This window comes from Helianthus annuus, chromosome 11 (genome assembly GCF_002127325.2).
Source record: "Helianthus annuus cultivar XRQ/B chromosome 11, HanXRQr2.0-SUNRISE, whole genome shotgun sequence".
Lineage (NCBI taxonomy): Eukaryota > Viridiplantae > Streptophyta > Magnoliopsida > Asterales > Asteraceae > Helianthus > Helianthus annuus.
This window is the reverse complement of record NC_035443.2, coordinates 114,500,643-114,513,030: the sequence shown is the minus strand read 5'-3', so window position 1 is coordinate 114,513,030 and position 12,388 is coordinate 114,500,643. Positions and strand designations below refer to the sequence as shown.

Genomic DNA, 12,388 nt, shown 5'->3' with positions numbered 1-12,388 from the left:
TTCAACCTCGACTCTGTCATACATGTCAGCATCCTCAACATACTTATACTCGTATTCAGGTTGTTGGTTGATGTCGAATGCATTTAATTCTTCTTCAAAGTCAAACTTGAAATCAGGATTCACCATACATGTTATTTCTTTAATCGTTTCCAATATGTACGTATGAAAATGTTCACCTTCTTCCCTATAAGTATCCAATCTCAAAATTAACTTCTCAACATGATCAACGTTTTGAGCATCACCAGACTCCCCCTTTCCTTCAGCTTCCCCTGATTCTTCATTCACAGAATCATTTAGAAAATCATCAACAGTTCTTTCAGTGGAAGCTTCAGTCACTTTTACACCCATACCACCTTGAGCATCGTCATCGTCATTATCAGAACCATGACTGCTCGCAGAAAAGACTTTCTCATCATCGTCATCTTCATCATCATCATCCTCTTCATCATCATCATCCTCTTCATCATCATCATCATCACCAGCTAGCTCTTCAAGAGGTGTTCTTCCTCAAAAAGACCAGATATAGCAGATATAGGTTCAGGATTCTCAACAACCAAGGAAGGAACAATTGATCTCTCTGTCACTGCTGAACTACCTTCAACGCCTTTACCTTTATCTTTCATCTGTTCATCAATCTCGGCTTGGCATTTTGCCCTGAGTTCTTCAACTTGAATCTCTTCAAACTTTTGTTCAACTAACTTTCCAAGCATACTTTCAACGACTTTGTTTAACATATAGAACTCATGCTCTCTAAATGCTTTCGCCGCTTCAAGCTCTTTATTCTTCATCTTGAAGTATTTGTTCTGTTCATCTCTTCGAGTTTTTTCTTCTTCAAGTTCAGCAACTCGTACTTTCAAGATATCAATCTCTGATTGATCAGTGTCAATCTTCTTCAACAATTCTTTGTTGTCAGTCTCCAGCCTCTTCACACGCATTTCAAGAATTTTCTCACGATCAGAAACTTTCTTGATCTCAGCAGCTAACTTTTTGTTTTCATCCAACACTTCATCCATCTTCTTTTCCAACTTCTTAACTTGTTCATCGTTTGCAAAGCCGAAATCTCCAATGTCTTCAAGATTATCATGAGGAATATGAAGACCTTTATGCCCAGCAGAACCAGGTGTTAGTTGACTTTGGGTGAGTGGTGGTGTTTGAAAGATTTCTTGCGATGTGAATAAGGTTTGTTGTGGTGGTGGTGAAATATGTAGTGGTGAAAGATGTATAGGTGATGGTTGTCTGGGTGGTGTTGGTTGTTTTGGTGGTGAAAGTTGTTGTGGAGGTGTAGGTTGTCGTGGAGGTGATTGGATTGGTGATTGAGGTGGTGTTGACTCATGTGGTGGTGTTGATGGTTTACTGGTTTCTTTGGAAGGTTTCTTCTTTAAAACGATCTTCGGCTTTGAAATCTCTGGAGTAACTTTTCGGATCTTTGGAGATACAACTTTCCTTCTTGCCCCGGCTTTCTTTCTGCCACTTGAAGGAGATTGTGAATCAGAAACATGTTGTGGGGATGGCACATATGGAGCATCTTCTTTCTCTTGCCTCTTCCTCTTTCTCAACAATTTCTCTTTCTTTGTTGATTCCTGAATTCTTCTTAAACGTTCAGCTTCATCTATTTCATCTTCTGAAGAACTCGAGGAGCTTGTTGTATCTTTATTAACATCATCACCTTCAATATCGTCAATAACTTTCTCTTTCTGAGCTTCTACCTCAATAGCTTGCTCTGTCTCTAATACATCAACATTAAACATCAAATTTTCATCAACATTATACGGATCTTCTTCCGCAGTTACAACTGGCTCATCTTCTTCAGGTTCATCAATCAATAACGTTTTCGTGGCTTTCTTTTGTTTCTTCTTCGGTTGTGATGAAGATCCCTCACCCTCTTTTACTTTAGGAGTAACCTTTCTGCGTCTCCTCCTCGTTTCTTTGACAAACCAATCATTTCTTGTGTTTTTGAACTCCACAAGAGTTTTTAGCTCTTCAGCATGGGCTGCTTCCTTCATTTCTTCTTCGTTTCTCCAGTTTTGATGATCAACTGGATCAGGATCAACGTAATTCACATCCTTTATAAATCCGAAGAATTCAGCACCAATCTTTGGTTCAGGGTGATTTGGATGGTATCTCGCAAGCTGTTTGAGCGAATCGTTGCTCATATGTGACTGAACTAACAAGTCATTCTTTAAATTTCGTTCTATCTCTGGATAAGCATGATCGATTAACATCTGCACGAATCTAGGATACATCCAAGTCTTGCACTTCGTAGTAATATTCTCGGCCATATAGTGAAAGACAATATGCGAGAAGTTGTATTTCTTGTTTAAAACTAATGCAGTGACCATGTTCATTTGATAATCGCTCATTGTATCATAACTTCCCTTGGTATGGCTTAATGACATCAAAATACAGTGAATAAGGAACTTGTAAGGTTTCTGAAATTTTGACTTCAAATAATTTCCAACATTCAGTGCACCCTGATAACCCATCCTGAGCATGCAACCCTTAACCATTCGTTCTGGAAATCTTGTTGGCGACTCTGCATCATCCGGAAAATTCACAACCTCACGAATGAGCGCCTAAGTGATGATTAACTTTTTATTTTCTCCATGCACCTCCACAATTGAAGAAATTACTTTGTTTTCATCATCATAACTTGCATTCTTCCAGAAACGTTCTATATGTGACCTGTACAATGGTCGTTGATCAGTCAAGGCCTTTTGAATAGGAATACGACCCATGAACTCCAAAATACTATTGAACTTGGCCTATTCAGTATTTTTCTGCACATCCAAGTCACAACAGCTGTTGTGAAGAGGATCAAAGATCACACTTGAACCCTGCACATGAAAACAATACAACATGAATTAAAACACTTAGAAAATTTCAATTTCAAAGCATTTACAAGTTAAATCAGAAAGTGCACTATGAGCGAAATCACATAACAAGTGATTCGAAGTGAAATCACTTTTGGTCACTTAGAAGCGAAATCACAATTGACATATATGATCGGAATCACTAAGATACACCTATGAGCGGAATCAAACATGATGCATAGGAGCGAAATCACCAACTCGTGTTAGGAGCGAAACCACCTCACTCACAGTTTGGGGCGAAATCACATTTGGTGACTGTTTGGGGCGAAATCACAACCAAACACTCAAAACTCATCAAAACTTGTTGAATGATAAAATTGATTATGTTAATGTGTTAATCTGATGATTCCGACACTAGGGTTATGGTTTGATTTTATTTTACCCACTAACACAGTCCAGATCTACACGTGAACACCCTGTGTACCAACAAACACCATCATACCATAAATCTAATACAATCAACACACAATAACATGATCTACATATCAAAACGACAACACATGATTGATTTTATGTTCAGATTTAACATATTAAGCCCTAAACTATGTTTCGTTCATCAATCAATCGCCGACAGTTCATAATATGGATGATACAAGTCAAATCAAAACGCATACTACCTTGCCCATGATTACTAGATGATATAGTCACAAGATCTTCAAGAAATCGGGCAGCAATTCGGTAGTAAAATGATGTTTTTGAAGGTTTCGCTCAAGAAAGCTGAGAGAGAGATGGTTGGGCGAAATCAGATAAATGACACTATGAGCGGAATCAGATGGCTTTTATAGTCGATCTGATTTCGCTCGAAATGGCCCAAACAACTCTCGAGCGGAATCACCAATGAAGGCTACGGGCGAAATCAAATGTTGACGCAGCTTAGGAGCGAAATCAGCTTTTAGGTACCATTATGAGCGAAATCAACATTTGGTGTGTTTTAAGAGCAAAATCAGAAAATTATTTTCAAAATTTTTAACTTTTTAGCCATTTCCGATTGTTCACCGACACACCCACTTAACCAAGTCCAAGTCAATGACCTTGGTCAACTGCTTGGCCTACCAAGTCCAAGTTAATGACCTTGGTTGACCGGATTATGAAGTACGTTGTCTTTTCGTTCTTGAAAATAGTTCAAATTAATGAACTTTCGAACATTTTGAACTTTCAAACACTTTTCAACTGTCTAACAATGTACCAATCACAGTTTAAGTATCTCCTGCTTACCCATCCCTCATCAAACACAGACATGATCTGCACAAAGCTTTGATCGTCTGATTCCCAACGTCGGTTGTCGAAAATAAGATGAGAAACTAAAATCTTTTTGGATTTTTAACAGAATAAACTGAAATCTGTATACACAATCTTTTTGTGAGCGTGTTAGGGGATCATATCAGCTGCCGACTAGACACAAGCACCGTTAAGCTATTATTTCATACCAAGTCTTAAACAATTTGCGTAGATTGCCGATATACTGATCCTCTTAAATTCTCACAAAACTTTCAATCTGTTCGGGATACAGAATTAGTGTTTTAAGACTTAAACCTCTACATGTGTCCCACCTCAGTATATACTGCCGTATCCAGATCCTAGTATTCAGTCTTACAGGTGAGTATACCTAGATGATATCTGTAATGGGGTGAAATGCGAGGGCCGTGAGAGCTCAGGTCGATACTTCCGTATACGCAGAGAGATGACGGCTTCGACTTTAAGGTGGGTTCCCTTTTAGGGAATCTTTTTTACAACAGCACATGATTTGACATTTTGCAATGTTTAATCATTTTTTTATGCTGAGGGGAGGCTTTACGAGTAAAGCAATGCGTAAAGCATTATCCGGGGACTAGGTCAGTATTTCCATACAGTAGAAGTCCCGGGATAATACCCCAGATATCACTAAGTCTAAAGACCTAGTATCTCAGAATACGGGACCTTTCAAACAAGATTTCGGGGGTTACCTATATATCCTGGAGGTGTTCCCCACGTAGACGCAAGTAAATTTTAGGTTTATATCCCAAACTGATCTACTGATTTTGCAAAAACCTATCGGCACATCTTTAGCGAGACTGCTTAATCGCATTTTAAACGTTACAATTCTTTAGCATACTGTGTCCGTCTAGCTGATGTACTATCATTTCCCCTATTCTACACAAACTCTTTTTGAAGTTTTCTATTGTTTTTGGATCTTTGAATTTTATCATGTTTTTGTATTTTTCTGCGAATTTCTCCCCCTAAAAATAAATACATATTTTGGTGTTTTTGTTTTTATCGAAAAGCAGAAAATAAACTGTACAAACAAAGTTGACAACACAACATGGTTCATGTCAAATCGCCACCCAACTCGGCTTCACATTCTATAACCCTCCCAGATTGCAGATTTTTCATCCCGTTTAATTTCAAAAGATAGTAAAATCTCTTTTTGTCAAAGGGTTTAGTATAAAAATCCGCTTTCTGATCATCGGTGTGCAAGTGTTCAATCCGGATTAACTTTTTCTCGTGACAATCACGAATAAAGTGGTGACGGATTTCAATATGTTTCGTTTTAGAATGGTGAACCGGATTTTTAGTAATGTTTTTAGCTGCTTCATTGTCCACATAGATCGGAGTATCTAAGAACTGCAAACCGAAGTCGCGCATCTGCTGTTGGATCCAAATGATCTACGAACAACAGCTGGAGGCTGAAACGTATTCAGTCTCGCATGTAGAGAGCGCCACTGCAATTTGCTTCTTACACTGCCAGGTGACGAGTCGAGTTCCAAAGAACTGACACCCAGCAGTGGTGGACTTTGCGTTCTGCTTGCAGCTTCCAAAGTCAGAATCAGCGAAACCTGATAAAGGAAAGTCACCCGATCGAGGATACCACAAGCCGATGCTTGGGCAGCCTTTCAAATACCGTAAGATACGTTTCACAATGGTCAGGTGTGACTGCTTTGGATTCGACTGATATCTGGCACAGAGGCATGTCGGGTACATGATGTCTAGACGGGAAGCCGTGAGATACATCAGAGATCCAATGACTGATCGGTACAATGTCTCGTCCATTTTCACTCCATTTTCGTCTGGACAAATCCCGTGATTCTGTGCAAGGGGGGTTGATGCAGGACTGCAATCTGTCATATCAAACTTATCAAGCACGTCCTTCACATACTTCGTTTGGTGAATGAAGATTCCATCGGGCATTTGCTCCACCTGCATCCCGAGGAAGAACTTCATCTCCCCCATCGAACTCATTTCAAACTTTTTCTTCATCACTTTCTCAAATTCTTTACACAGGTCGTCGTTGGTGGAACCGAAAATGATATCGTCAACATAAATTTGCACAATCAACAAATGTCTTGCCTCTTCCCTGGTGAACAAAGTGCTATCTACTGTCCCTCTTGTGAACCCGTTGGCCAACAAGTATTGGGAAAGCATCTCGTACCAGGCTCTCGGGGCCTGGTGAAGTCCATAAAGCGCTTTGTCCAGTAGATACACCTTGTTTTTGTGCAGTGGATCTGTGAACCCCAATGGTTGCCCCACGTACACTTCTTCTTTGATTTTTCCGTAAAGGAAGCCAGATTTGACGTCCAGCTGGTACACTTTAAAATCTTTCCAAGATGCGAAGGCTAGAAAAATCCGAATTGCCTCGAGTCTGGCAACCGGCGCGTAAACTTCATCGTAGTCGATGCCTTCTTGTTGACTAAAGCCTTGTACCACTAGACGCGCTTTGTTTCTCACCACGACACCTCTATCATCTCGTTTGCACTTAAAAACCCACTTTGTTTTGATTAACTTCTGGTTCTGTGGCAGATCGACGAGTCTCCAGACACCCAGTTTTTCAAATTGTTGCAGCTCCTCCTGCATCGCATTTACCCAGCTATCCTCAGTCAATGCCTCTTTGTAAGTTCTGGGCTCGATCTGCGAAATAAAACACTTCAATGAGACTTCTTTTTGTACATCAGCAATAGAAGAATAGAAACATGTAAGAGCTCGGTTTATTTGATCTCGGGTTTTGACACCACTTTGCAGGTCACCAATTATCTGCTCTGACGGATGGTAAGACAAAGTCCGTGGCATAACGGTGTCAGGCACTATCACTTCCGACTCCAAATTCGATATATCAAGATCAACAGTTATATCCTCAGCTTCCGTCGAATTATCATTTGGTTCCTCGTCAAAAGTTGGAGCGGATTCCACCTCTGAGTCGTCAGAATCGTCAAATGTTGGAGCTGGTTCCTCTGGTGGTTCGTGAGCTGTTCCACTCGGTCCAGCTTCATCATCGTGAGTACCCCCGGTTGGTTGAGAAACTTCTAGCGGTCTAGACACTGGCTCCTGTGACATATATTGCTGGTACTGGTACAGAAGAGCTACTTCCTCATCACTCGGCTGAACCGGTAGTTGAAACGACTCCCAGAGCTTGTCGTAATCAAATAGGAATCTTTGTCCGGGAAGTTGTGGTGACGGAGTATGCTTTTGACAATCTACATGCTGGACTTGAATTACTTTCCCCAGGCACGGTACAAACACCCTCTTCAGTGGGCTTGCGTAACCTACAAAGAAACCCTCATTAGATTTAGCGCCAAATTTACCGTTTTCATCAATAAACGTGCAAGGAGACCCAAATGGTTCCAAAAATTCAAGATTCGGCTTATATCGGTGCAGCAGCTCAAAGCATGTCTTTTTGTACTTCTTGACAGTAAGAACACGATTCAACGTGTAGCAGGCTGCAGATACTGCTTCGCTCCAGAAAAAGATTGGTAGTTTGGAATCGGCTAACATTGTACGAGCTGTCTCTATCAGGGTCCGATTCTTTCGTTCAGCAACGCCATTCTGTTGTGGTGTGTATGGCGCACTGAATTCATGAAGAATTCCCTTCTCATTGCAACACTCGTACATCTTGTTGTTTTTGAATTCCATTCCGTTATCACTACGAATTCTCCGGATTGGCAGCTTATACACCGTTTCCATCTTCTTGAATAACACCATCAATGACTCAAAAGTTTGATCTTTTCTTTCTAAGCACACGACCCACGAGAATCTTGTAAAGTCATCAGTCACCACCAGGCAATACAAGTCTCCGCTGATGCTCTTTACGTTGACAGGCCCGAAAATATCCATGTGTAATCTCTCAAGAGGTAACCTAATTGAATTGAGGATCTTTGGTGGGTGTGACTTCCGAGTCTGCTTCCCCTTTTTACACGATACACAATCATCATTCAAGTGAAAATTCTTCAGATTTACACCATCAACCAAATCATTGTGTACTAAAAAGTTCATTTTACGCACATGAATGTGGCCCATCTTACGATGCCACATTATCAACTCTTTTTCCGTTGCTTTAGACTTTGACACAAAACATTGTTTCTGATGAGTTGTTGGTGTTGCGACGCTCATATCAAGAATATAAAGATCGTTCTCCCGCGGAGCGCGCAACAACACCATCTCATCAGGGATTTTAAACCCTGGTTTCAAAACCACACATTCTGTTTTGGTGAAATGTACACTAAAAGCTTTATCACAAATTTGCGAAATACTGAGTACATTGTTTTCTAACTCTACTATATAGTTCACTTTGTCAAACGAAATCACGCCATTTGTCAATGTTCCTAGACCAACGATTCTCCCGCCTTGATTCCTGGCAAAACCCACATAGCTTCCATTGATGGATTTGGCATCATAGAGAAGAGCTAGCGTCCCAGTCATATGCCTTGAAGCACCACTATCCATGATCCATTTTGACAGTATAGACTTGGGCAGCCCCTGCAAACATCAAATCGACTTATTCAAACAATGAAGCCCATGATTTCTTAACCTCAGACACACTGCCGAACACTACATCACACTTTTCAACTGTTTTCGGAAAGTTAAATGTGACATTAGAAACCTCTTCTTTCACAATTGATTTTACTTTATTGGTTATCGGGGGAAACTCAGCAAGAAATTTATCAATTTCATTTTCCAACTCAACAACGTCATCTTTAAAAATATTTGATTCAATTTTCAAAGCATTCTCCATCTTTTTGACCTCAACAGATGGTTTTGACTTCGCGGCCCAAGATTGGTTTTCGAAAACTTTTGTTTTAGGGTAAATTTTTGAAGTCTTGCAAGACTTAGAGGATTCTCCAACCTCGAAAGTCGATTTCGGCTTATCCTCCGACTTCAAAGATTCACCTCTCTTTAAAATGCGAATCGGAGAAACCATCGGCTTTTTACCTTTTGTATCAATCGGTGATTTTGGTCGAGGTTTTTGAACGTTTGATTTTTGAACAGTTGGTTTAGGAACAGTTTGTTTTTGAACACTTGGTTTTACAAAAACAGGTTTCACAATCACTTTCTTGCACTGTTTCGCCATGTGTCCAATTTCACTGCAGCGATAACACACCCTTTTGTCATATTCGACAAACGTTGATTTAGCTGTCTCCTCTTTCAACTTTTTTGCTGCATTGAAATCGTCCACAGCCTTTTGACTAAAAATATAGTCCTTTTCATCATCAACACTCGGACCAGCGACAAAAATATCATTCATCTTCTCTTTCGGCTTAAACACTTGCTTAGCCGTTTTCTTCTCAAAACCTATTCCTTTGTTTTTAAAATTGTTTTTCTTGTTATTACCTTTACCATCCCCTTCTTTCTTTCCCGAACTTGTTGGATGTGATGTAACAAACGATTTTTTAGGTTTTGAAAAGAATTCATTGTTATTGACCTCATTAATGTTCATCTCAACCAGCTTAAACACTTTTTCAACATTTTCAATCTTCACATTCTGAAGAGGATACTCGAAATCGGAATAAAGTTTGTCTGTTCCAATCATAGTGTATACCACCATAATCGGATCATCATTCGCACACTCTTGTCCGATTTCGGTATGAACCGATCTAAGAAATTACCCTCATCTTCAGAATCATAAACAACCTTTTCAGATTGAGACTTTTCAGATTTATCACTCTCCTCATCCAACACCTGATCGACAACTGTTTTGATAACCTGTAATTCATTGTCGGTGTCGGATGCAGAGAATGTGACATCTATGTTTTCAGGCAAATCATCCTCAATCGATCTCAACTTGAGATTCAAAGCAGCTTCCACCCCATCTGGATATTTCTGTGTATAATGATTCCACATTGGGGGTGGAACGCTCTTAAAGACTGGTGCAGCATGTGGCTGCTGAGAGACAATCTGTTCAAGAACAAACGATGAAGCCACATAACTCATTAACTTTTTATCAATCCGATCATTTTCAATTTTAGCCAATTCAAGCTCCTTTTTAAGTGTAGCAATCGTGTCTAAATGAAAATTGACCTCAATTTGTTTATCAAACAGTGTTGCTTTAGCCAATTTTGTTGCTTTAACGTTTTCAACACTCTCTTTTTGTATCATTTTAATTGACCTGGCAAGAGTATCATACGCCTCTTTAACTTGGCCAAAGTCAAATTTAAGCATATCAGCATGGTGTTTCAATTCCTGATACTTAGTGTCTTTTTCAAGACACTCCATGCAAGGTTCTAAACACTGTTGGCATGGTGTTTCAGGGATTGAAACGACTTTTTCCACAACCTGCTCAACACAATCAATTTTACCGACATTGTTTAACTCTGACTTAGACATTTTGACTGATTTGATCTCCTGTACTCCAGATTTCTGATCAGACTCTTTTTTGACCGACACAGTACTGACAGACTCTGACTTCTCGAGTTCTGAGTCTACCTCTCTTAGCTTTCCCATGAGAGCTTTATCAGCTATGTCTTTCAATGCCTCTTCAGTCAGCTCTTTCGACACGTCTATCAATTCTTCGACAACTTCTTTCTTCTCTTCAAATCTTGGACATGATCCGGTCTTTGGTTCTTCGAAATAACCTGCAAAAGATTCAAAAATTTTAGGAGGCATTATCGATTTCATTGAACTTGCCAATACCTCCTGCTCTGACTGGTAGTAATACACTTCAGCAGCTATTTCTTCAATATCGACCACATTTTCAACAAAAACCTCTTCAGCAACCACAGAAACATCTTCAGTAACTATTTCTGGCTCAGACACCATCTCAGATATTTCAACTACTTCTGCCATCATGGCCTGCCCATCGCTTCCGGGAATATATTTATCCCAGCTGAAACCTTCAGCTACTTTTTCATCGTCTTGATTCACGATCAGCGCCTTTTCCGGTTTGTTCTCGATCTGCGGCCTCTGAACAGCTGGCTGTTGGTTTGGTCGGTGATAGATCACTTGCCTGTAATAGTCGTTTGTGAACGGGTTTTGATGATTGTTCACTTCACGGTTAGGGCATTCTCTTTTGAAGTGACCACGTTCTTTACATTTAAAGCATGTAACTTTCGACTTGTCGAACCCTAACTTTTGATCGGGACCTGAAAGACTGTTCCGGCCTGTGATTTCCATGAAACGTTGAGCCCTTCGAACCAAACTTGCCATGCACCACTTGATATCAATCAATTCAAGCTCTTCGGGATCGATTTGGTCGTAATCTTCCTTCGTCATATCAGGATTACCAATCCTCCCTGCCACTAAACCTTCATAAGCCTCCAGAACGGAAGCAAGTAGTGCAATGTGTTGTTTTGCGGCTGTTTCAGTAATCTCGTTTCCGTTTTTGATATTCACCGCAATGTTACCCTGCACCCCAGAAACGTAAGCCTGATTGTTGGATCCTGTTGAACTTTGAGGTGAAGGCTGTTCCTGAGCTTTGACATTTGGTTCAAAGTTCATGAATGGTGAAGACTTGCTTGATTGAGGAGTGTTTGAAGAAGCACTTGAGGTGTTCTCAGCAATAAAACCCGTCTGTATCTTTGGACTTTGATTGGTTGCAACTGGAGTATTGCCTTTGTAATACAGAGATACATCTTGCTGCACACTCGCTGAATTCATCTTCTTGATTTTCAGCAATTCCAGCTCATGGGCTTCTATCTTCTCTATGAATGAGCTGAGGTTGAGATTCACAAAATCAGGATTATTCTTCAGCATCATTAACTAAGTCCCCCATTCATCATACGGTAGTGCATCGCACAGCTTATCGATCCATTCTTCATTCATCTTGGTAATCTCCAACCGTTTCATTTCTACCACAAGATGACAGTATCGTTCAATTAACTGCTTTGTCGTTTCACCTTTAATCCCGGTAAAAATGTCAAATTCCTTCTTGATTAATGCTTTCTTGCTTTTAATCATCGATACACTGCCTTGAAACTTCAGCTTTAAAGCTTGCCACATCGACTGAGAGTTGTCATCATGTTGCAGTAAAACAAGAATATCTTCTTTGATGGCCTGTTGCAGAATGCTGACCATCTTCTTCTCAGCCTTGAACTTAATCTGTTCAGTTTCTGTTAAACTCCCGATACCCTTTTCCAAGCCCAATCCGTCAACCGGTGGTACATACTTCTTTTCTATTTTCATCCAACATTCGAAGTGGTTGGCTTGGACCCAGTTTTTGAAACGACCTGACCATCCGGCATATTCGTCCAAACTCATAAGCTTCGGTGGCTTTTGCATCGTCCCTAGCTCATTCTCCATGTTAACATTCTGAACTATACTCGCCGGACTTTGCGTAG

The 12,388-nt window shown here is 40.2% G+C and overlaps 1 protein-coding gene across 1 annotated transcript; it reads right to left on the bottom strand.

Moving 5' to 3' along the window:
- Positions 1 to 482: 482 nt before the first annotated feature.
- On the bottom strand, positions 483 to 11,804 carry LOC110901472. Its single transcript, XM_022148300.2, has 9 exons — positions 11,336 to 11,804; positions 10,412 to 11,098; positions 9,722 to 9,925; positions 9,453 to 9,632; positions 8,647 to 9,407; positions 8,369 to 8,594; positions 6,379 to 7,033; positions 1,355 to 2,385; positions 483 to 1,099 (listed from the first exon to the last, which is right to left on the bottom strand). Exons 1-9 carry the CDS (start codon positions 11,802 to 11,804, stop codon positions 483 to 485), a joined length of 4,830 nt encoding a protein of 1,609 aa, XP_022003992.2.
- Between the last annotated feature and the right edge of the window lie 584 nt (positions 11,805 to 12,388).

Coding starts and splice junctions, on each gene's coding strand:
- LOC110901472 (XM_022148300.2), bottom strand. CDS start 11,804: ATGCTGAAGAATAATCCTGATTTTGTGAATCTCAACCTCAGCTCATTC. Junction 9,926..10,411: donor GTCAGAGTTAAACAATGTCG/GTAAAATTGATT, acceptor AGAAATATCCAG/ATGGGGTGGAAGCTGCTTTG. Junction 7,034..8,368: donor GTTAGAAAACAATGTACTCA/GTATTTCGCAAA, acceptor CTGACGACTCAG/AGGTGGAATCCGCTCCAACT.